This window comes from Condylura cristata, unplaced genomic scaffold (genome assembly GCF_000260355.1).
Source record: "Condylura cristata isolate star-nosed mole 26May11 unplaced genomic scaffold, ConCri1.0 scaffold00006, whole genome shotgun sequence".
Lineage (NCBI taxonomy): Eukaryota > Metazoa > Chordata > Mammalia > Eulipotyphla > Talpidae > Condylura > Condylura cristata.
Window position 1 is genome coordinate 6,781,891 of NW_004567107.1, and position 22,790 is coordinate 6,804,680.

General features: G+C 39.9%; 1 protein-coding gene across 1 annotated transcript in view; it reads left to right on the forward strand.

Moving 5' to 3' along the window:
* Positions 1-208: 208 nt before the first annotated feature.
* Positions 209-22,790, forward strand: part of NR6A1 (nuclear receptor subfamily 6, group A, member 1) — a 173,104-nt gene continuing 150,522 nt past the window's right edge. The window contains exon 1 of the mRNA XM_012721211.1: positions 209-464. Coding sequence (XP_012576665.1) covers positions 365-464 — 100 coding nt within the window. The 5' untranslated portion in view covers positions 209-364. The remainder of the gene's footprint in view (positions 465-22,790) is intronic.

Sequence of the window (22,790 nt, forward strand, 5' to 3'; positions counted from 1 at the left end):
TAGCACGTACTGTGATAGTGACAGGCCCTGGCTTTCCCTCGCAGGGATGATTATCCTTCCACTCACCCCTTCACTTGGTGGGGTCCTGCGTGGCCGGCCTTGCCCAACGGACTTCAATTCCCAGCATGCCTCGCCGGACCGTGCGTGGCAGCGGCGCGTGACGTCGGGGGAGGGAGCTGGCCAGTGCTGAGGGGGCGCGGCGCGGAGGGGCGCGGAGCCGGGCGGCTCGGGGCCCAGAGAGCGCCGCGGCCGGGAGCCCGCCGGCCCCTGACAGCCCCCTCCCCCCGGCGGACGACGACGAAGACGACGAGGGAGCCGGTCATGGCGGAGCAGCGAACCCAGCGCGGGCCCTGAGCACCACCGCATGGAGCGGGACGAACGGCCGCCTAGCGGAGGGGGGGGCGGCGGGGGCTCGGCGGGGTTCCTGGAGCCGCCCGCCGCGCTCCCTCCGCCGCCGCGCAACGGTGGGTGAGGGGCGTGCGCCGCCCGGGCCCCAGTCCCCTGACCCGGGGACCCTCCGCCCCTCAGCCGACTCTTACTCTGGGAAACCGCTGCGGCTCCGGGTCCCCCTGCATGGACCTTCACCCCCGTCCCCCTCTGCGCTGACTCTCTGCTTCCCGGTCTTCCTCAGTGTGGACCCTCCCCCTCCCCGGTTCCCCTGAGCCCGGATCCTCCCCCTGCCGGGTTCCCTCCGGCGGACCTTCATTTCCCCCTCCTCCCTGCCCCTCCAGCTCAGGCCTCCCCTCCCCCCGGTCCCCTCAGCTCGGACCCCTTTCCTCCTCCCCTTCCCCGCGGTCCCCTCCGCGCGGATACGCCACCCCCTCCTACTTCGTGCTCTGTCTGTGGGGGGTTCCCTCACCCCAGGGTTCCCACTGCTCCCACCCTGGGGTCTCGGCAGCTGGGGGCCTTGTCCCCAAAGAGTTCTCACCACCGAACACTCCCCCCCACCCCCGCGGCGCCCCCAGCGCTTCCCCGCGCGGTTCCGCCTCCCCCGGCGGACGCTCCCTCCTCGCGCTGCAGACCTGCCGCCACACCCTCGGCCCCCGGGGTTCTCCCAGCCCCTCACCTTTCGGGAGTCCCCTCCTCTCCCTCCGCTGGCCGGCGCTACCTCCCGATGCGGCGAGCCCCCCGGCTCTGCGCCGACCCCGCCGTTCGGGCTGCGCCCAGCCGTGGCTTTTCGGACCCCCACACCCCGCTGCTGCCGGCTGTTCCCCGCGCTGGCCGCCTCACGCCCTGCGCGGTTCGCGAGCCTCCGCCGGCTCCGCATTCCGGCCGGGCCGGCGCTCGGGACACCTGCCTCTCCCTCCTCGAGACGGTCCCGGGCCGCGCGGGCCCAACCTCAGGCCGCCTGTGCTTTCGCGACCCCGCGCCCAGGCCGGAGATGGGTCACCTGCCCGGCCGCCCACCCCCACGTCCGGGCCGGGCCCTCAGGGTCCGCGCCACCACCCCCTCGCTCCTTCCCCCGGCCGGGTGTTTTATTTGTATCTGTTTGATATTTCCCCCCTCGGTGTTTGCTGCGGAATGTTTTTATTGGTAACGTGTAGGGCGCTTTTGTGAGGTCGTAAAAGGTGAACTTTTGAACTTGGAAAGCGCCCTGGAGCAATTAGCGCAGGCGATAGCCCCGGGAGGCCCGCATTACAAAGGGTGCTGTGCGGGCTGGCAAACGCTCGGCGGCAAACCCGATTTATTTATTTATTTGCCCTGCCTTCCACCTTTCTCATCTCCTCGTTTCCGAATAAAGGGCAGGCTCTCGGAGATCCGCGCCTCCTCCCCTCTGCGCCATAAACTCGCAATTCTCTGCAAGATGTAGGACCGAAGTGTCTAACAAGTAACAGATTTCAAATTGAATGCACACACCCGAGATAGTTAGGAGGCACTAAAAATTAATTGCTTCAGCAAGAAGTTTCTCAGTCAGGACAGTGACTTGGCAGGTGTGAGGAAAGTAACCTGAAAATAGGTCACTGAAGTACTCGATTGCTACGTGAAGGAGGAGCCACAGATTGGGAGAACTCTTGGAGTGGATCTGTGCCTTTTATTTATTAACGCATCGCACATTGCCATTTCAGTGGATCTGGTACTTTTACCAATTAAGGGAAACGTCTGTTTAGAAGTGAGTCTGGTTAACTTCACTTTGTGTTACTGACCAAATAGAGAGGTTTTCAAAGCTCTTGTCTTTTTTAAAGATGTCTGTGATGTGGTATCTAGGTGCTTGGCAGTCCCGAGGGATGTCTTTGGAGACTAATTTCTGAATGTGAACATGTTTGAGATCAATAAAATCCGGTGTTAGAAAGGAGAAGCTGGAATCCAGTCAGGACAGAAGACTACAGTATCATAGGAACAAAGGAATTCTTTAATGCTGTTGACTTTCTAAGCATTGTGAATGGAGATTCGGCTTGTTGTTAATGTGTGAATGTTGTAAGTCTTGAATTTACCGCACGATATTTTTTTATCCACGCTCCAGATTCCGTCTTAGAACCAGGCGGGCTGTGTGTATTTTCTTACTGCCGCGCTGTGTGTGAATACTTGCTGTACCACCTGTGCTTAACACTTAGATGATGGGTTTTACTGCAGAAATTACTGTGAGTTCTACTTGAGAATATTGTAAGAGGAGTCTAAGAACTGCATTTGCTATTAATTATTCATTAGTACATTTTAAAGAACTCAGTGGTAATTTTAACTCTTAATCAAATTTCCCTTTTATAGTCTCATTTCCTCAATTGCTTAGAACCATTTGAAAGAATGTTATCGAGCAATCCATTTAGGCTAATACGGCTTTAATATTTTACATCAGTCCAGTTTAGAGCTACAAATTTTTCCTTTTTTGCTGGAAACACAGTGGGGCTTTTGGCAGTTTGATGGGCTTAAGAAATTACATTAGTGTATTGAGGGATTTTGTTTTCAAAGTGTAAAAATAAACATTGCATACTGGGTTACAATTTATGTTCCTTGTCTGTATAATTTAACGTGCTCATAGAAGAATTAACAAAAAACAAAGCTTATCTTTGGGATAGTGTGGACTTATTTTCTTTTGTACTTCCTAAAAAATACTTTCTCCAAAAGCAAATGTAAGTGATTATGTTCTAAGGAGCGAAAAATTAATTCTATCCTAGTAATTGATTTCCATTCTGTGTGACATATTTGCAATAGATAGCTATCTAGATAGGTGGTCTTCTGGTTTGTGTCATGAAGAAATAAACTGCTGATGGTATTTTAGAAATGTTTTCCTGCCGGAAACGCCATTGATTCTGAATTTACAGTCCTTAAAATGGTTTTTATTATTCTATGGGAACAGAGTTGCAGCCTTTGGATGGAGTTGCCAGCCTTTGATGCACCACTACCCTTCCAGGAATTTCTTGTGCCAGCTGCACCAGATATTTTAAGTTGTTGCTTGTAGATTTTCATAACAAATGTGAACTCATTTAATCATAATAGAGGTCTGCTCCCTTTTGGGGTCTCATAGAAAGATGAATGATTTGAGGAAGCATGTAGTGAAGATTGCATTTACTCATTTTACAAATGAGTAAAAAAAAAATTTTTCAAGCAAAGGAGGAGGTTCTCAGTATTCTCAGTAATTAATAACATTTTATATAATAACAAATAATCTGAAGCCATGTTGTCTATCTTCTGCCACATCCAAATATTTATCCCTGAAAATAGCAAATATTTTCCATGACAATTGAACTTTGCTGCTGTGACTTTAAACATTAGGCTAATTTCTACTTCCATTAAAAAATAACAGGTGCTATATTTCCCATTATATCTCAGTACAAATAGTATGCAAGTTTTGTTCTGTGACTTCCATTAAAACACTGAAAGGCAACAGTGAGCAGATGCAGGGTGATTCTGAACTGATGAGGAATGAGATGACTACATTTCCAACCTCAGCTTTCCTATTCACCAAATTCTTTCTGAGCATTTCTGACCCATGTAATGAAAATATGATCATGACATGCTTCCTAAATGTGTGGATCATTCTGAATTTTGTAGCAGATAGGTGTGTTTGTGTTAGCACCTGAAAGGGAGTTAGATGAAGAGAAGGGTGGGAAGCTAATGAAAAAGAAAAAAGGTGAAACTATGAAAATAAGTTGAAATCATACATTTCCACAACTTGATAATTTATTTCTCAGGTCCTCTCCCCCTTCCCCCAGGTTGTAGGGCAAGGATAGAAAATAAACTTTAGACTAAAATACCTAATTTTAGTTTATTGGAGGATGCTATTGATAATGTGCTGTTGTGCAAGTTGGCTAGTGATGCTTACACGCTTTGGAGTCTTGGGATTTTGAGCTTTATCCTTTATTAAGACACCATCACTTTGTTTTTGTAACTAGATAGTTAATGGCTTGTGTGGAATAAGTTGGTCTGTTAATGTGTTCGGATGGCAACTTCTGGCTTCAGAATTTTAAGTCAGAATATTCCTTCCCTGTTAAATGACTTCATTTTCAGCCAGGAAAGTTTTTATAAGCCTTGTCATAATTTTTGGTTTTTATATTTACTGTTGGTGTAGGAGCCAGTTTAATCGATACTTTTCTAAGTATTTTTTTTCCTCTATCTATAATTAGCTTGACAGTTCAATTTGGGAAGACAGTTAAGTAAATTTTATGTTGGTTGGTGAGGTCTACTTCCCAAAGTACCTTGTGGAACTAGTAGTTTTATATGTCTCTGTGAGAAGTTCTCAATCAACATAAAATGGAGCTTGCATTTCAGGGAAGAATAAAGCATCTGACACAATTTTAAACAGAAGGTAGTTATTGAATATACAGAAAGTAGTGATTTAATATACCCAACTTTGGTAATTCTTTGAAATTATACTTTTAAAGTGTTAGAAAACCAACATGTGAAAGAATCTTTTCTTTGAAATTTGTTTTCTTAAGCTTAACTTTTTCCTGGCTTGAGCTATTTAAGGATATATGGATACTTTTGACAGCTAGGGTTCAGAAATGCCAGAATTACTAAAAATTGGCAGGAAGTACTAAACAGGTAAATTATTTTTTAATTGTGGAATCCTTGTTAGAATCAGTTTTGGATTAATCTTAAATTAAAAGCCATTTCTGGATGTAATTTTAAACAAAGTATTTCTGGAATGAAGTCCAGTCTTCTATTTAATGCTTATTTTACAGCTTGATTTGCCTTTATGGGGGGGAAAAATATATATATATATGTATATAAAAGACGGTTAGGTAATGGAAAATTACAAGAAAACTGTTGTTAGATCTACATTTTAGTGTGGTTTAGAAATTACTATGGAATAGAGAACTTTATTTGAAAGAATATAATATTCCTACTTTATTTCATTTTCCCTTTATCTGCTGTAAACAGCAATCTACTTAAAATAACTTTTCAAGAACACAGTTATTTAAATAAGATTTTACTATGTAACCCGGTAATTCTAATTAACAGTGATCTAGTTGGGGAGCGGATAAGGATTTCCTCAGCTGACTGCTGGGGAACTGAATTGCTTTTTTCCCCACCCCCAGCTTCACCAACTCTTTTGATCCCTAAGCTACAGTGCTTGTCATTTGAAAAAGCAAACTGAGAGAAAATAAGTTGTGAAAATAGCCTACTTGCTGAGTTTTTTTTTTTTTCATTTTGGAATTGTTCTTCTTAAAAAAAAATTCTAAGAATAATTAAACTTTCAAAATTTATCTTAAAGAGGGCACACTGACCAAAATGTGAATTTCCTTAAAAAAACATTTCTTTACTAAAAATTTTGGGAATATTCTAATATTGACATCACTTTCAAAAGAGAAAATATCCTAATTATAAATTAACAAAAGCATTTGAACGTTTTGATTTGTTTTGGGGAATGTGTGTTTGGAGAATACAGAAGTAGCTTTTACCATGGGAAAACTTTCATTCAAGGTAGTTTGTGATTTCACCATCAGCAGTGTATAAATTCAAATAGAAATTCACAAATTCTTACCTCATATACTAAATAAATACTAGTTTGTTAAATTGAGTTAATTTTTAAAAGTATCTTCAGTTGATGAGATCTTCAGGTCCTAATTGCAACTGTATACCCTTCAATTTGTTTACACCAGAGAAGCTATTCAAGCATAAACCACAGATGGCAGTAGTAGCATATTTTTCTCTTTTTTTCCTGGAGGGATTCTTGTTTTTAGGTTGGTGTCAATTCTGCCAGCACCGTTGATAAGTCAGCTGGCAGGTGTAATGTTTCCTAGACCAATTCCCTAGGCAGCAACATGTATTTGGGAAACAAATCTGGGCTTTTGATTTGAAGATAGACTCTGTGTGTGGTTTGAACCAGAAAGTCACTAGACTTTGCTTCACAGTGAGAAATTATAAAGAGAGCCTGGTAACAGTGATACAGGAAATTAATTAATAAGCAGTAATAATACATGGAAACTATAGTGGTGGTATCGAGGAGACAATTTATAATTAAAAGTATATACTAATTTTGAGTGAATACTAATTTTGAGAGAAATTCAGTGAATACTAATTTTGAGAGAAATTCACATCTGCATTCCTTAAGTGGAAGAGGTAGATAATTTCAGCTTTTTATTTCCAACTTCTGTTTCATAGTATCATGGAATTTTAGATGTCCATAGAAGAATTTCAGAGATCTGTGAGTGGGTTCTACTTGCTCTTCAAATCCTGATTGTAGTAGTGTGAAGTTTTCTGTTTTCTCTATTCTTTTCCCCCTCTAAAATGTTGATTGAAAAGGGGATATAGTTGGTTAAACGGATTTTTAAAACTTCTGTGATAGTTTAACCTATGATACTTCTTTTAAGGCCAAAGGAAACAAAGGTGTAGTCTTAGATACCTGCAGGAACACTCAGTAACAAATCTTTGCCAAAGTGTTTCAGTGACAGGAATTACCTTAACCTATATCTAGATTTCATTTAAAAAAGAAATTAGGGCCTCCTTGGTGGCCCAGGTGTTCAGTCTCAGCACTATCATCTACTGCCTGAGTTTGATTCCCAGCTAGGGAGCTAACCCACAGCAGACCTCTCCTGCCCCTTAAGCAGTGTATTTCAGTCAGTCAGACTGCTCTGCTCCCCATTCTCTTTGGTGAATACTGTCATCCCCCGCATCTGGCCCACACCCTAGTTCTTCCATACCACAAAAACAAACAAACAAACAACAACAAAAATAAAAAACAAGAGGCTCAGGGGATTAAGTGTCAGCACTAAGAAGCTACAGGCAGCCACTATAGCACACGTTCAGTCCTCAGTGAGGAAGCTAACCTAGAATCAGTTGAACTGACCTCACTCCTCTCCCCTTAGCACAGTATTTCAGAGGATCCCCCTGTTTTGCTCCCTACTCTTGTCTCTGGTGAATCCTCCCACCCCTACCTCTGGCTTACTCCAGTTCTTGAATGCATAAATAAATCTTTAAGAAAAAAAGAAATTCATGGGCTTATTTCATCGTGAAGCTCTGTCACTTTGGTATAATTAAAAATCGGTTTTGACTGCTTCTGAGTAAGTCCTTATGCTCTGTTGAATCAGGTTCAAGTTTTTTTTTTATAATTCCAGTTTCTTTTGTTAACAAAAGTAAAAAAATAGAATGCAGTATTTTTGTGCAGCCTTTATATAACCAATCCTGCTTCACCTCTTGCCTTTTAAAATTTATAAATGATTAATGAAGTAGTACATCGTTGAATTATATTATTTTCTATCAGTTGGCATTTGTTGATGATCACATTTGTTAATCTCTCCCCATTTACTGATTCCCTAAGTTTGTTATTCACTGTAATATTTAAATCTATGGTTTTTAAACTGTGATTCACAGAGTCCTGGAACTCCTGAGACCTTTTCAGAAAGTTCTTGATATCAAAATTATTGTTATGATAATGTTGACAGTATGTGCTTTTTCATCATTGCAAGGATGTTTCAGAAACAATGGTGGGTAAAAACTGTTGGTGATGCCTCTGCTGAAATCAAGGCACCAAACAAAGGCACCAGACAATATTCGTAGTCATTGTATTCTTTATCTCCACGCATTTGTATTAAAAAACATTTTCACTTAAGAATGTCCTTGATTGGAGTACATATTAATAGATTATGGGTGGAGATGCATGTTTAATTTAGAGTACTTGTGATAAAACTACCATTGTATTTTAAGTTTAAAAAAAAGAACCATTAGTTTCTCCTTACATTTTCTGGAGTAACTAACAGATTTAACAGTCAGTACTCCAAATTTCATGTTTCTAAAAAAGAAAGTCCTTGATGAAGCAATACCAAAGATTAAGTTTTTAATTTTCAAACCCCAGTACATTGTTTTGAATTTTTTTATATGTGGAAAATGGCAAGTACGTGCAAAGTGTTACTATTGCATGCAGAAATGGAAATTTGAAATAAAAGTGCTTTTACAATTATGTTGAGGTGAACTAACTGCTTTTCTTTCCCCCCTTTTTTTTTTAATGGTATGCTAGTGAAAAAACAATTGACAAACTGATTTATTCAGATTTGGGTATGTGTTAGACTGTCTTTTAAGACTTTCTTGATGAAATAGTGCTGTTACTAACATGCAGTTTTTTTATATTGTCTAGTGAAATGTGTGAACATTTTGAAGATCTGCAGATTTTTCATTAAAAGAGTATTTTCAAATCGTTGGTCTATGATATTACAGAATCCTGCAGCAGATGTAAAAGATCTGTTAAAAAATGTCAGATCAATGAATAGGTTTTAGTATAACAGGGTATATAATAAACTAACATTTTAGCGACTTCCACTTACTGAATTTTGTTGTAGTGTCAAACAGAAATATCCATAACTATTTTAATAAGCAAATACTGTATGTGGCCATATTTTTCTACCTATTCCTCAATCCAGACTATATTACAACATAACCAAATGCAGAAACACATAGGCGAGTCTAACTGCCAGAATTAAGCCAGATGTTAAATTAGCAAAAATATAAATCTGCCACTCCTTTTACTATTTTTTGTTGGAAAATGTTTTTTTTGTTTGTGTGTGTGAGAGTATTAATATGTAATATGTAAGAAATAATACTTAAAGTTCTTTGCAGTTTACTTTCTAATATGGAAAATATCAACAGATGTAGCCATTAAGAACCTTAGCTCTTTTGGGTTCACAGTAATTTTTAAGAGTAAAAGTGGTAATAAGTGCACTCACATCTAAATATGTGAGAACTTCTGTTTCAAATGAAGTGACTTAATGTGTAAGAAATTGGAAAATTCACCAGATAATTGTTAGTATTTAGTTACCTTGGTTTTTTTGGGGGGTGAGGGGAAGCTAAATGGAGTGTGTGGTAGTTCACCCTCACTGAGTTCTCTGATAAGGCTTTTGTTACCTGCTACATGAAACCTGTTTCTTAACAGTTAATTATCTTCTGGCAGAACTTTTCCAGTAGAAACTATTTCCTCTCCAAGGATAAATGTATAAATTTGTGGAGGTAAATGTGATAAAACAAAAAAAGTTCTTAGTAATAGTCGCTATAAAACAATGAAATACTTAAGAGGTAAAAATCCTATCTTGCCTTTTAAAGCTTCCATTAAGAACAGCTTGTTTGTTTCCTTTCAGTAGTATATTTGGCTTTCATCAATCACATCTTCTTAAGTTATGATTCTGGCAGGTTTTTTTTTTTTTCTAGATTGGTTTGCCTTTTAAGTTGGTAGACTGAGGGAATTGGTAGTACAATCTGTAAAGGAAAGCATCTCTTAGTTTAAGAGAAGAATACTGTTTCTTAGAGTGAGCAACATTGTAATGTTAGTCAATGACTGTTACAGTTGGGGGTTTACTTCTTAAGGGTAGTTGCTAGGTAGAACAGTCCATAGTGAGCTGCTGGTAGAAGAAATGTCACATAATACTGTGAATATAAAAAAATTCTGGATCTGAACTTAAGGTGAAGCCTGGAGGATGATGAAAGAGCAGCGAGATATTTGGGCTTCCTTCCTGAGACTGCTGTAATTATCTTGATGTTCTTGGAATTTTACATAATGTACCTTTTAAAGTATTTTTGTTTTCTGTGGGGGTTGCAGATTAGTCATAAGACAATACAAGCCTTTCCTTTTTTGTTTTAATGCTCAAACTTTATTTCTTGTCTCAAATGAAATCTTTAAATACATTCTTCATCAATTGATTATAGTTTTATCACTAAACCTAATAGCTAAGGCAGATCACTTTTTCTTTTCATATTCTTGCTGTACTCTTGAAATTTAACCGGTTCAGAAACTTACTCTATAGCCTTTCAGTTCTTCTTCCTAGATGCCTGCTTAGCAGAACAATAAGCCACCTGGGGGAAACCCTTACTGATTAGAAAGCTTTGTTTTTTGGGAAGTTGCAGTACTCGTCTCATCTAGGGAGGAAGGATTTTGGTTAGTTGGTGTGAGGAAAAAGCAGCAACTCAAGTGTGATAGAACAAAGATCATGGCCATGTGACTTTGCCACCTATCTGGACTTTAGTGCTCTCATTTAATAGTAACAGCAGCCAGTGTTTAAATAGTGATTACTATGTAATGTCCTAACCATACTTTAATCCCTTTAACTATGAAGTAGGTGTTCTATTTTCTACATTTTACAGATGTGAAAACTGAGGCCCACAGGCTAAGCCCTAGGTTTCAGTTTGTGAAGCAAAAATAATGGGTTTACTAGTTTTAAACTCTTCCCCCCCCAACCCCATATTACAGGTTTCTAAAACTGATCATGGGTTATTATGATTAGTGACTTGGTCTGTAAAGTGTCAAGAATAGTGTGTGTTTTCCTGGAGCAGACGATTTTGAATTCAGGCCATTTATTTGTGGAGCCTGGAACTCAATTTATAGATTAGAGTCTCACAGAGACCAAATCTTAAAAGTTGCAAGTGACTTTTTTTCTTTTTCACTATTGGCTTTAATAGCCAACCAGAAAACAGATTCACAATCAGGGACGATCTTGGTAATTCTAAGAAGTGGCATGGAAAGTAAAAGGATTTTGAGCTACTCAGGGAGGGATAACATATTTTGTAGCTGTTTTATCAACATTAATCACAGAGAATTAGTATTTTAATGAATGTTGAAAGATAATCGGGAAAACAGGAATCTGTCATTTGCTTATAGAAATATCTTTTGAATCTGAGTTCTTGCTGGTAGTCAGAGAAAGTCTACAAAGTATAAGACAAGGGAATGTACTTTGCATTTACTTCAGGAAATTGTGTCAGCATCTAAAAACCAGCAGTGTAGTTGAAGCTAAATCCAAATTTTGATGCCCCCCCCCCACTAGAATTCAGTTTCTGTTTGGTATTGCGGAAGTCTCCTTGTAAATAAAGTGACTAGATACACCAGATTAAGACAAGATGACCAATAAACAGACTGTTTGCTTCACTGCGCTGGGGAATGTAGTTTAGGAAAAGGTGGTCTTTGTCCCTTGTACCTTTTTCTGCCACACAAAAGCTAGCTATATAAGAGAGAGGACAGTCAACTCAAGAGTTTTGGTGTGTCCCTTTGAAATAGAAATATAAAAGGCAGTTTTCCAAAGCCTGTAAAATATAGAAAATGATTCCTTGCAAATATAGATGTGGCACTGTGGGTAAGTAGATTATGATAAGCAATGTGGTTTGCATAGGAAAGGACTTGAGAGGCCAGGCACATTATTTGAGCAGATAGATGAGTGAGCTCAGGTAATAGTTGATGGGTCTGGGTCTTGCTGAATTGATTCTGTTTATAAAGGCATGTCTCTGTGGGCCTATCTGTAAAAATTATGGAGCTAAATTAGATAATCCCTAAAGGGATTTTCCAGCTTTAGGATGGAATGAAATGGTTAAAACAGGAAGTTGCAATTTGGAAAACCTTGTTTGGAGCAGATAACTCTGGTATTCACAACCCTGATTCTCTGGGGTGATTTAAATTTTAGATAGTGTTCAGTCATTCCTTTAAGGACATTTACATTTACCAAACTCTGTTTCCATGATTTGATTTTAGAACACCTGATTGCTTTAAAGTCTGTAGGAACACATAATCACATGTTAATTCTATCTTTTGGTATACTTTATAGAAATACTTGCAATTAAAGTTCTAATGTAATGCTAATTTGTAGTGTAAGAAATTTCAGTCGAATCAGTGTTTTTCTCAAGATTGCTTTCCCATTTATGATTTTTATTACACATTTTCTTTTTTAAGTACAGTTTCATTCACTGAATCAAATTCATAGTTAATTTCAAAGTTTCCCCTCATTCCTTGTAAAGAGATTTTTATCTGCAAAATTAAATTTTTCATTGAGAAGAGTCTTGTCCTTTTAAATGCCCTGCATTTGCGAATATGGAGTCATTAAATAAAATTGTAGTTCATCTTAAATGCTGTGGGTCCATAAAAAGAGACCCAGCAGGAAAGTTGGCAGGGCATGGGGGAGGGGCAAAGTGTGTGCGAGCGGGGTATAGCAAAGGCGCTGCAGTGGAAATATTCATCAATCATTTTACTGGCACCAGGAAACCAATCAGCCATTTAGGGGAGAGAACTTAATCAGTCACCTAATGTGGGAAATTACAGTTGCTTTCCTACAAAAAAAAAATTTCCTTGCTGATAGATCAAATCTGAAAGATGGCTGACAGACCAGAATTTAGAGCTAATTTATGGCAAGCAGTTACTGAAAAGTACTATTGTGATGGAGAAACATCTAACGTTTTAAGATAGTATCCTGTCTGTTAAAGCCTCATCAAACTATTTCAAAGTAAGATTGCTTTTCATAAGATGTGCCTGTTACTAAAAAACAATTACCTAGCATTTTTGTCATGACAAAGCTTGTGAAATACTGTAAACTTATTCTCCAAAGTTAGTTTCAGGAACATTCATGGGGCTTTCTACAGGAGAATACCCAGTGTTTCTAATGCCTTGTTTGGAAAGCAACTTCAGAGCTTTGTCTCAGGGACTTTTCCTGAGAACACAGTTGGAAGTTTTTGCATATAAATAAAAGGAGGGATTTAGCTGTAATCTTGTATTTAGATTTTTAAGTGGTGTGGTCTCTGAGCTGTGTGCTTTGATTGTCTGTGGCCTGTAGGTCCTTAGGTGTGAGTGCTTTGGAGTCCAATGTTTTTAAAATTAGAAATTTATGGTTATGGAAGAATATATGGAAAATGAAGGGAAAATTACCTATACTCCTCCAGGCAACTTACATTAACATTTTCTTAATTTTCCTTCTTGGCTTTCTTTAAATCCTAGTTTCTTGTTGTATTTGTGATCATACAGTATATACCATTATGTTTTATGCTTTTTACTTAATTTTGAGCTTTTTCCCTCAATGTTGTGAACTTTGTACATTCAACACTAATTTATTTTAAACATTTAGTAGTTGTATGACAGCAAATTATTTTTTATAACTGGGTATTTAGGTAGCTTGTAGTTTCCCTTACAATAATACTGCACAGACTAGCTTATGTAATAATACTGCACATACTATCTGCCTTGTTTGGGGAATAGATTTTTAGAAGTATGTATCTAACTCAGCATAACTTCACAACAACACTTTTAATTTACACTGAGATATCTTTTATACTAACATCAAAAGGGCTATCAATAATATTTTATTTTTTAATCAATGACTGATGTTTGAGTTAGAATTGAGGCACTGTGGTAGTCTTATTTGCTCTGTTCTCATTGTTGAGAGATAGTCATTTCTAACACCTTTGTCCCCGAAGTCTTTTAGATTTGTCCCACCAGTTCTACTGGTTGTTTTTCTACCTCTGACTTTCACTGTAATCAGAGCAGTGCTTAGGGTCCCATCTGAAGCTGCCTTCCTACTCTTACACATTTGGGGGACATACATGGGTGGCAGAGACACTGTGGAACCTTCTAAAAATCTTGGGAGGATAGATTGGCATACATGCATATATCTGTGTCTTCCAAGACAAAGGTGCCACCTTAAAGACTGAAATTTACAACGGAACATGGTTTGAAATAGCTACCAAGAGAGAGATTTGAAATCTGCATTCTTTTACAAATCTGGGTAATCTGCCTGGGTTCTTCACTGACTGATTTTTATCTGGATCTTGTGCAGGGTTTGTTAGTAAAAGGACCTAAATAAATTGTATGTTAATTTGAAAAGCATTCATGGTTTTTTTTTTTTTAAGATTTATTTATTTGTGCATACAGAACTGGGGTACAGAGGCTCAGGGACGGCAAGAGGCTTCCCCAGAGACAGAGTGGGGAGCAGAACAGGTAGATCAACGAAGTACACTGCTGAGGGGAGCAGCGGACGGGGTCAGGAGAGGTCTGCTGTGCCATGTGGTCACTTCTGGGGCAGGCGGGAATAATCGAACTCATGCGGAAGTGGCTTTTAGCTTCTTAGTGCTGTGCTTTAACCTGCTGTGCCACCAGCGAGGGCCAGCATTCATAGTTTTAACAGGGCTGATTTCAGTATGGAAATAGCCAGGTTGCCAAAAAGTTTCTTTCTGCAAATTTTGCAGAAATTATTAAAAGAAGTACATTTGCTGAAATTAAAATTAAAGGGTCTTCTAATAATTTTTTTAAAGATTTATTTATTTATTCATATGGAACTGGGGTACAGGCCAGAGATGTGGATGGTGAGAGGATTCACCAGAGACAGAGAGGGAAACAGAACAGGCAGAGTGACGAAGTACACTGCTGAGGGGAGCAGCGGGCGGGTTAGGAGAGGTCTGCCTCGCCATGTGGATCTCCTCCGGGGCAGGCGGGAGTCGAACTCATGCGGAAGTGGCTTTAGCTTCTCAGTGCTGTGCTTTAGCCCGCTGCGCCACCAGGGAGGGCCCTCTTCTAATAATTTTTAAAAAATTAATTTATTTATGCTTACGGAACTGGAGTACAAGCCTTCAAGTGCAGGGGGTAAGAGGATTCACTAGAGACAGAGTGGGGAGCAGAACAGGCAGATTGACCAAGTACAGTGCTGAGGGGAGCAGCAGGTGGGTCAGGAGAGGTCTGCCAAGCCATGTGGGTCAGTTCCCTGGCCAGTCATGGAGTTCATGCTACCGTGGCTTCAGAGAGCTTCATAATGTGGTGCTCCAACCTCTTGCGCCACCAGGGAGAGCCCCGTCTCCTAATAATTTTTAAAGTTTATGTCAGTTGAGAGTAATTAAAGATCATTTGAGAGTAATTAAAGATCATTTGCCTTGCTTTCTTGTGCTCGCCACTCCTGGTAAGAAAACTTGTAATTGCTAACACATAGTTAAAATAATGCTTTTTAATAAGAAAATGAATAGATTGGGCCCTCCTTGATGGCACAGTGGGTTAAAACCAGCACTATGAAGCTATCTGCAGCTGTTGGTAGTATGAGTTTGATCCCTGGCCAGGGAGGTGACCCACATGGCACAGCAGACCTTTCCTGACATGCCTGTTGTTCCCCTCTGCAGTGTATTTCAGAAGATCTGCCTTTTCTGCTTCCTACTTGGTCTCTGGTGAATCCTCTTACCCCATTGTATTTCTGGCCTGTACCCCAGTTTTTGTATGCATAAATAAAGACATATTAAAAAAAAGTGAATACCCCAATTGCTTTCCTTCAGTTGTACCAATTATAAATCTTCAAATTCTGGTTAGTAATTAAAAACTTTTAAGATGACCTTAAATCTAACTGAACTGCAAAAGCAGTCTTGAGTTAAATTTATAGCTTTTGTTGACTTAAAAGAGGTTAGATAGAATCACATTGCTAAAACATTAGATGTAGCTTTGGGTGGTGTACATTGAAAATCAGAAATAACTAGTAGATACTATTAAAAGTATGAGAAGTGTGGAATGGACTAAAAGAAATGAAGTTGTCATCTCTGTTGAGCAGTCTGGACACCCTTCATTCCTTTTCCTTCTCTCAGCCCTTCTTACACTCCCAGTGTTCCTCCTCTTGCCTCCTTTCTTCCTCTCTTCTTTCCCAACCTCCAGGACAATTGTCTTTTAGGTACTGTGTAGAAAAAATTTCATGGATTTTTCTTATTTGTTTCACTGCTGTGTGATAGGATTTTATTTTTAGAAACTCAGATCTTTTTTTTCAGGCATTTCATTTCTTGGTGCTTACTGAATTCTAGGTATTTGGTATAAAATACATAGTAGGGTCTCCCTGGTGGTGCAAGAGATTAAGTTTCAGCACTAACAAGCTATACAAGAGCTGGGGTATAGAGCAGAAGTGCAAGGGGGTGAGAGGATTCATCAAAGACAGAGTGGGGAACAGAACAGGCAGACCAAAATACACTGCAAAGGGGAGAAGTGGGCAGGTCAAGAGAGTTCTTCTGCACCATGTGGGTCACCCCCCTCCTGGGGATCTAACTCTTTGTCCTGCATTGGCTTGGGATAACTTCATAGTGCTGAGATTTAACCCCTTGCATCACCAGGGAGGCCCCCTCAAGAACCACTTTTGCTGTCATGTCTTTCTGTGGCCACTGCTGTTAGCTTCTCTTTAGGACATTTACTTCGTAATTCCTTGTATCCAGTCAGTTTCCTATTTTCCCTTTTAGATGGTAAGAATATGGGGCTAAAGAGATTTATTCATTTTGTATACCTTAAGTAATCTAGCACCAGTGCACATGCATTGAAAACTCTAGGTTAATGATTTGTTGGGTTTAATTTTGGAATGTGAGAAAGTTAAGACTATAAAGAAGTAGGTGACTCCCCTCTTCACCCTTTATCTTGTTAGTAGAGTATCTTTTGAATTTATGTAGTGCTATAAACATATTGGTTGATGCTCTGCTATTTTGACTTCAAGTTTGACATTTTTCAAAGTGTCAGTATGAGATACTCAGATTTGCTACAAAAGATCATGTCCCATCTGAACATCAAAGAGATCTTTTTTAGCATAATAAGCAATCAAAATGAAGGTTTAATGTTTTTGAAATTGTAAACAATTTTTTAAAGATTTATCATATAGAACTGGGGTGCAGGCCAGAGGTGCAGGGGCCACCAGTGACAGAGTGGGGAGCAGAACAGACAGATTGACAAAGAACATTGCCTAGGGGAGCAGTGGGCGAGACAGGAGAGGTCTACCTAGCCATATGGATCACCTCCCTAGCTGGGAATCAAACTTGTGCTGCATTGGCTGTGGAGAGTTTCATAGTGTTGTGCTTTAACCCATTGTGCCACCAGGGAGGGCCGGTTTTTAAAATATTTTGCAGGAGTGCAGTATACTTAATTGAGTAGGATATCAAAATTTTATTAATCATTTTACCTAGTTTTATTTTTATGTGGCTGTCTATTTTGTACCATTTATTTCTGACTCCTTTTCTTAGGTTAAATTTCCAGTACTGACTCATAAGGGGCAAATATTAGGGTCTGTCATGTAGTTGTGTTGTTCCATTTTCATACGGGGGTTTTCAGAGAGAATAAGGAAAAAGTACATTCTGCTGCTACTCATGGGCATCTCTTTGGTTGCATCTGCTTCTCACTAGTGGATTTGCTTAATAGCTGATGTCTACTGTCCCATCAAACCATTTGTGGAGGATAGTATGGGGCACTTTCCGAAATGACCTCAAAAATTCTTTGGCCATGTTCCAACAAACTCTTTGATTTGTAAGAGTCTTCTTGAGATAGTCTTTGAAATGGCAACAAACAAAAAGAAATCAACTTCATTCTCCCTAATCCTTTTGGGGGGAAACTTAAAATTACTCAAAAGAAGCTAGTTCTCCCCAATTATTTTATTAGTTCATTTAAAGTTTTATCTATTAGCTTGGTCTGGTTTGTAAAATTACTCAAACTGCTTCTGACATGGACATCTCAGATTACTCAGGAGGTTTGTAAATAGCTGTGGATTTTCCTTCTTAGATTTGTGAGACCCTGCTGTTGTAGGAGTGTCAGAGTTTGTTCTTTGAAATATCACTGAATCCCCATATTTCTGGCTGTTGGTAAGCACATACCTTGTTAAGGTGGGGTTATTTGTTAGTCAAATGGCTCTGAATAGACACTCTCTTGTTTTGGCTTTTGTGGCTCTTTCCATATAACAGCAAATCTCTGTAACCCTGTAAGATGATATGTGAAATAAGTCAGAAGGAGAAAGATAAGTACTGGATGGTGTGTCTAATACATGGGACATAGAGTAACTGAAGTAAGAGTCAAAGGCAAGCTTAAAGACTTAACCCTTGAAAGCTGACCACAGAACCGAAGCAGTTCTGGGGAAGGGGAGAAGAGGTAAGAACCGGGAAAAGAGCACAAAGGACTATTGGGTGGTTTGGTGGTAGATATCCTAATGTTTACCTCAGTTAAAAATAAATTAACAGGCCCTCCCTGGTGGCGCAGCGGGTTAAAGCACAGCACTAAGAAGCTTAAGCCACTTCCTCATGAGTTCTATTCCCACCTGCCCGGAGGTGACCACATGGCGAGGCAGACCTCTCCTGACCTCTCCTGACCCGCCCGCTGCTCCCCTCAGCAGTGTACTTCATCGATCTGCCTGTCTCTGGTGAATCCTCTCACCCTCCGCATCTCTGGCCTGTACCCCAGTTCTGTATGAATAAATAAATCTTTAAAAAAAAAATTAACAAAACAACAACCAAAAATATGGTGATAATAGCTTCTTCAGTAGTCACACTTTATTTGAAACATTAAACCAATGCCTGGCATATAGTAAAGAGTCAATAAATGACAATTGACAGATTATGTTTTCTTGTATGTGTGCATTTTGAAAATACTTTAACCTCCTGGCTGAAAGAATTATCAAAAGTCCCTTTTGTTACTCCAGAGAACCAGAAATCTAAATGGAAAATGTCACAAGCTCATTACTACGTGCAGTTTTCTGAGAAATATTTGCACTATATTTTCATAGAAATAGTAATGGCCTCTGATTCATCAAATCAAATTGATTTCCTAAAACTTTTTTTTTTAAGATTCTGTTTATTTATTTATGCATATAAGGAATAGGGTGCAGGCCAGTGGTGTGGGGGAGTGGGAGTGAGAGGATTCACCAGAGACAGTGGGCAGGCAGATCTACTGAAATGCCCTGCTGAGGGGAGGATTGGGTGAGACAGAGGTCTGCTGTGCCATCGGGGTCAGCTCTCTGGCTTGAATCAAACTCAGGCCACAGTGGCTGGGGATAGCTTGATAGCGCAAGAATTAACCCCATACCATAAGGTGGGCCCTAAACTGTTTTTACCACCTAGTTTTGTAGCCACAGCCTTGAAGCTGTATGCTATTTTTATTTCATTTTTTTTAATGTTTTAAAATTGGAATGTCATAATCTTAGGCTCACTATTTGCCTTTAGTTTGGTTTCAAGACTACAGTTGTAAATCTAGAAGCGTGAAACTGTATAAAAGGTGATGTAGGTTGATGAGATGAAAGTTATTAATGTTTGTACTCTTGTAAGTGGCATTTAAGCTGAGCAAATATGTGGGGTACAATAGGTCATATAATTGAGAATTCTTTGTTTTCCCTCCCCCTTTTTTTCACCTTAAGAAAATGACAATAGACAAAGGGTGCTGTTTTTGTTGTTTTAAAATATGACCTTGACATTTGGTGGTGGAAAAGGGGGAATATGACTTGAAGCTCCGCCAGCCAGCTTTTGCTGTACATACTTGTGGCGCTCTGTCCCTGCATTCAAAAGCATTTTCTATTATTCTTCAAGTATGACTTGTTAGGTTTTCTCTGAGAAACAAAAGCTAATGGCCCAAGTGGCACCCTACCACTGGTTAGAAAGGAAAGAGGCAGATGTGAATTTAATGTTCAGCTAATTAAAAGGAAAGGAGTTTTGTATCTGCTTGGGTGTGGGACTAGCTTGCATCCTGCAGACCTGGCTGCGAGGCAGGCCGTGGTTTGGCTAATGTTTGCTGCAAAAAAAACCCCCACACTTTCTCAGCCTGTAACCAAGCACCCAGATAGCCATTGCACTACAAGTTTAGAAGACAGGGGAGAACTCTGAAAAATGGGAAGAATTCCTAAAATTTAAGGGGCTACCACCACAAAGTTCTTTAAAAAAAAAAAAAAAAATTCCTGGGCATTCCCTGGTGGCTCAGCAGGTGAAAGCACAGCACTAAGAAGCTAAAGCCACTTCAGCATGAGTTCAGTCCCTGCCCCGGAGGTGACCACATGGCACAGCAGACCTCTCCTGACCCGCGCGCTGCTCCGCTCAGCAGTGTACTTTGTCAGTCGCCCTGTTCTGCTCCCTACTCTGTCTCTGGTGAATCCGCTCACTGCCCCTGCACCTCTGGCCTGTACCCCCGTTCTGTATGCATAAATAAATAAATCTTAAATAATTTTTAAAAATTTCTTATGCTTTTAAAGATTTATTTTTATTTATGCATACAAAAACAGGGGTATAGGCCAGGTATGTGTGTGTGGGGGGCCGTGAGAGGATTCACCAGAGACAAAGTAGGGGGCAGAACAGGCAGATTTACTGAAATACACTGCTGAGGGGAGCAGTGTGTAAGACAGGAGAGGTCTGCTGTCAGGGTCAGCTGTCTCATGGGGATCGTGCTGCGGTGGCTGATGATAGCTTGATAATGCTTAGACTTAATCCCTTGCACCACCAGGAAGGCCCTCCTGTGTGTTTAGTTCCTACTTGAAAATTTAGAGCCACTATGTAGAAGTAGTTAGAGTTGGGATGGCTTTGATACACTTCCATGGTTATGTAAATATTTTCTTTCCTTAGTGACTCTCACTTATGAACAAAAGCCAAAATAGCTTATATATAGATAGCTGTCAGAATCCTTCAAGATATGACCGTGCTTAGGATGATAAATAACATTACATACAAGACAATATTCTTTTCTACTTCTCTGTTCATGCCTTTTATATGTGGCTTCCTCTGAACGTGTTCCTCGGGATGGTTGCCTGCCTAATGAATGCTTATCCCTTCTACATGCTCTTCTTAGCCTAGTGGGTGCTGGTTCTGTTCTCTCTCTCACTAATATTGATCACAGTTACCTTCATTGACTTATTTTTGATTTTTCACAACGACTTGGCTCAGAGAAGTGAAGTCAGTTCCTAAATGAACAGTTAATGATGGTGTAAGAGCTCAAACCTATTCTGATATCAACATTTATGCTCTTGCTATGTACTATTTCCCACTTGGATCTTGACCATTTGTTCCTATTCTTTCTCTACAGTTTATAAAATTACATTTTATTTTACTATTTTTGTTTTATTAGGCTTTAACATTTTCTTTTGAGGTAAAATATATAACAGAATTTAACCTTTTAGCCATCTAAGTATGTCAGCAGCATTAACTACATGAATATGTTCTTTAGTTCATTTTTACCTGTTCTGTACCTTTTAAGATTATTCATTCTTCGACAGTAGAGATGGTCTTACTGATATCTTATTTTCTAATATAATACAATATAGACAGGGACTTAGAGACTGCATTTTCAGGCTGGTGGAATTATTTTTCTGATAATAGCTGATATGCTTATGAATTGGATAGTAAATAGCACTATTCTAAGCATTCCCATGTTTTATTTGACAGCTTCACCCGCATCTAGAGATGGGACATAACACAAATAGGAGAGGGAAGGACTTCTTTTTAGTTTTGCTTGAAATTAAATAAAATAAAAAATTTAGTTTCACAATCACGTTAGTCACATTCCAGGTATACAATAGCTGCATGTCAGTAGTTGCTTCTAGTCTGCATTCAGCAATGTAGAGAGAGAACATGTACATCATTGTAGAAATTTCTGTTGGATAGCACTTTCCTAGACTTTGCAAGCAGAGATTAGCAAAACATTTTTTTCTTGGTATTTTAGCAAGAAGTTAACTTGGTGGCATTGCAGTTTAGTAGCATTGATTTTTGTAGAGAAAGGTCATTTCCTCAACATTTTTGAGCAACTTTTCTTGGGATCCTGGGACTTGCCTCAGGCCTTGACCTAGGAATTTAGTTAAGGCTAAGACCAGATCTGACTGAAAGGAGGACACAGAATTTCATTGAGGCCAATGATAATCAGGAGAGGCAAAATATACTAGAAATTGATACAACTGATCAGATCTGGTTGATCTAGAAAGGATCTGCTATAAATGTTGTACATTAGTACAAATCCTGGGTAAATATTTTTAGCTTTGCTGGGATGTCTAGAAAACAAATTTCTTTGTCTTGAATTTCGTGGTCGGTGACCCTGATTGTGACATGTCGTGGGAAGTAAGGGGCACTTGTAGAAGCACAGTTAGGAGAGTTAATTAGCCAGAGCTATTTCAAAACCTTTTTAGATCCCTGGCTTCCTTCTGGAAGTCCTTCATGCCTCACATTTAAAACTATAAAACTTGAATTGCAGAGCCTTCGTGGTGGCTCAAGGGGCTAAGCACAGCACTGTGAATCTCTCTGCAGCCACTTGGCAGCACAAATTTGATCCCCAGCCAGGGAGCTGACCCATGTGGTGCAGCAGACCTCTCCTGTCCTGCCCACTGCTCCCCTTAGCAGTGCACTTCTCCATTCTGCCTGTTCTGTTCCCACTCTGTCTCTGGTGAATCCTCTTACCGCCCTTGCACCCGCGCCCTGCACCCCAGTTCTTATGCATAAATAAATAAATCTTTTAAAAAAACAATCTACACCTGACTAAGTGAAATGTCACATTGTACATACCCAATTAGCACCTTTAAATTTAAAATTTGCAGGGCTGGTTTGTTTGTGATTTGAATTTGAACCAGGTTTTTTCCCCCTCATTTTCATCATAGATCTTTAAAGAGGTAATAGATTTAGTTACTGCCTTTGTGGATAGAAAATTTTGGACTTGAGTGTGTGTGGGAGAGGGGAGCAGTAAGGGTTAGAGACCTGACCTGATCCTGAGTGAAAGTGGCTATTAAAGGTAGGTTTAGGTGGAGAAAATAGTATGGGCAAAGGACTGGAGACTAAAGAACAATTTAAGTGTAATTCAGTATGGATAGGGGTATACACTGTTGGGTGGAATGGGGTGAGAAAAGTGCTGCAAATGAGGTGGTGGGCCTCCTTGGGAGTATGTTCTTTTGGGGTTTTAT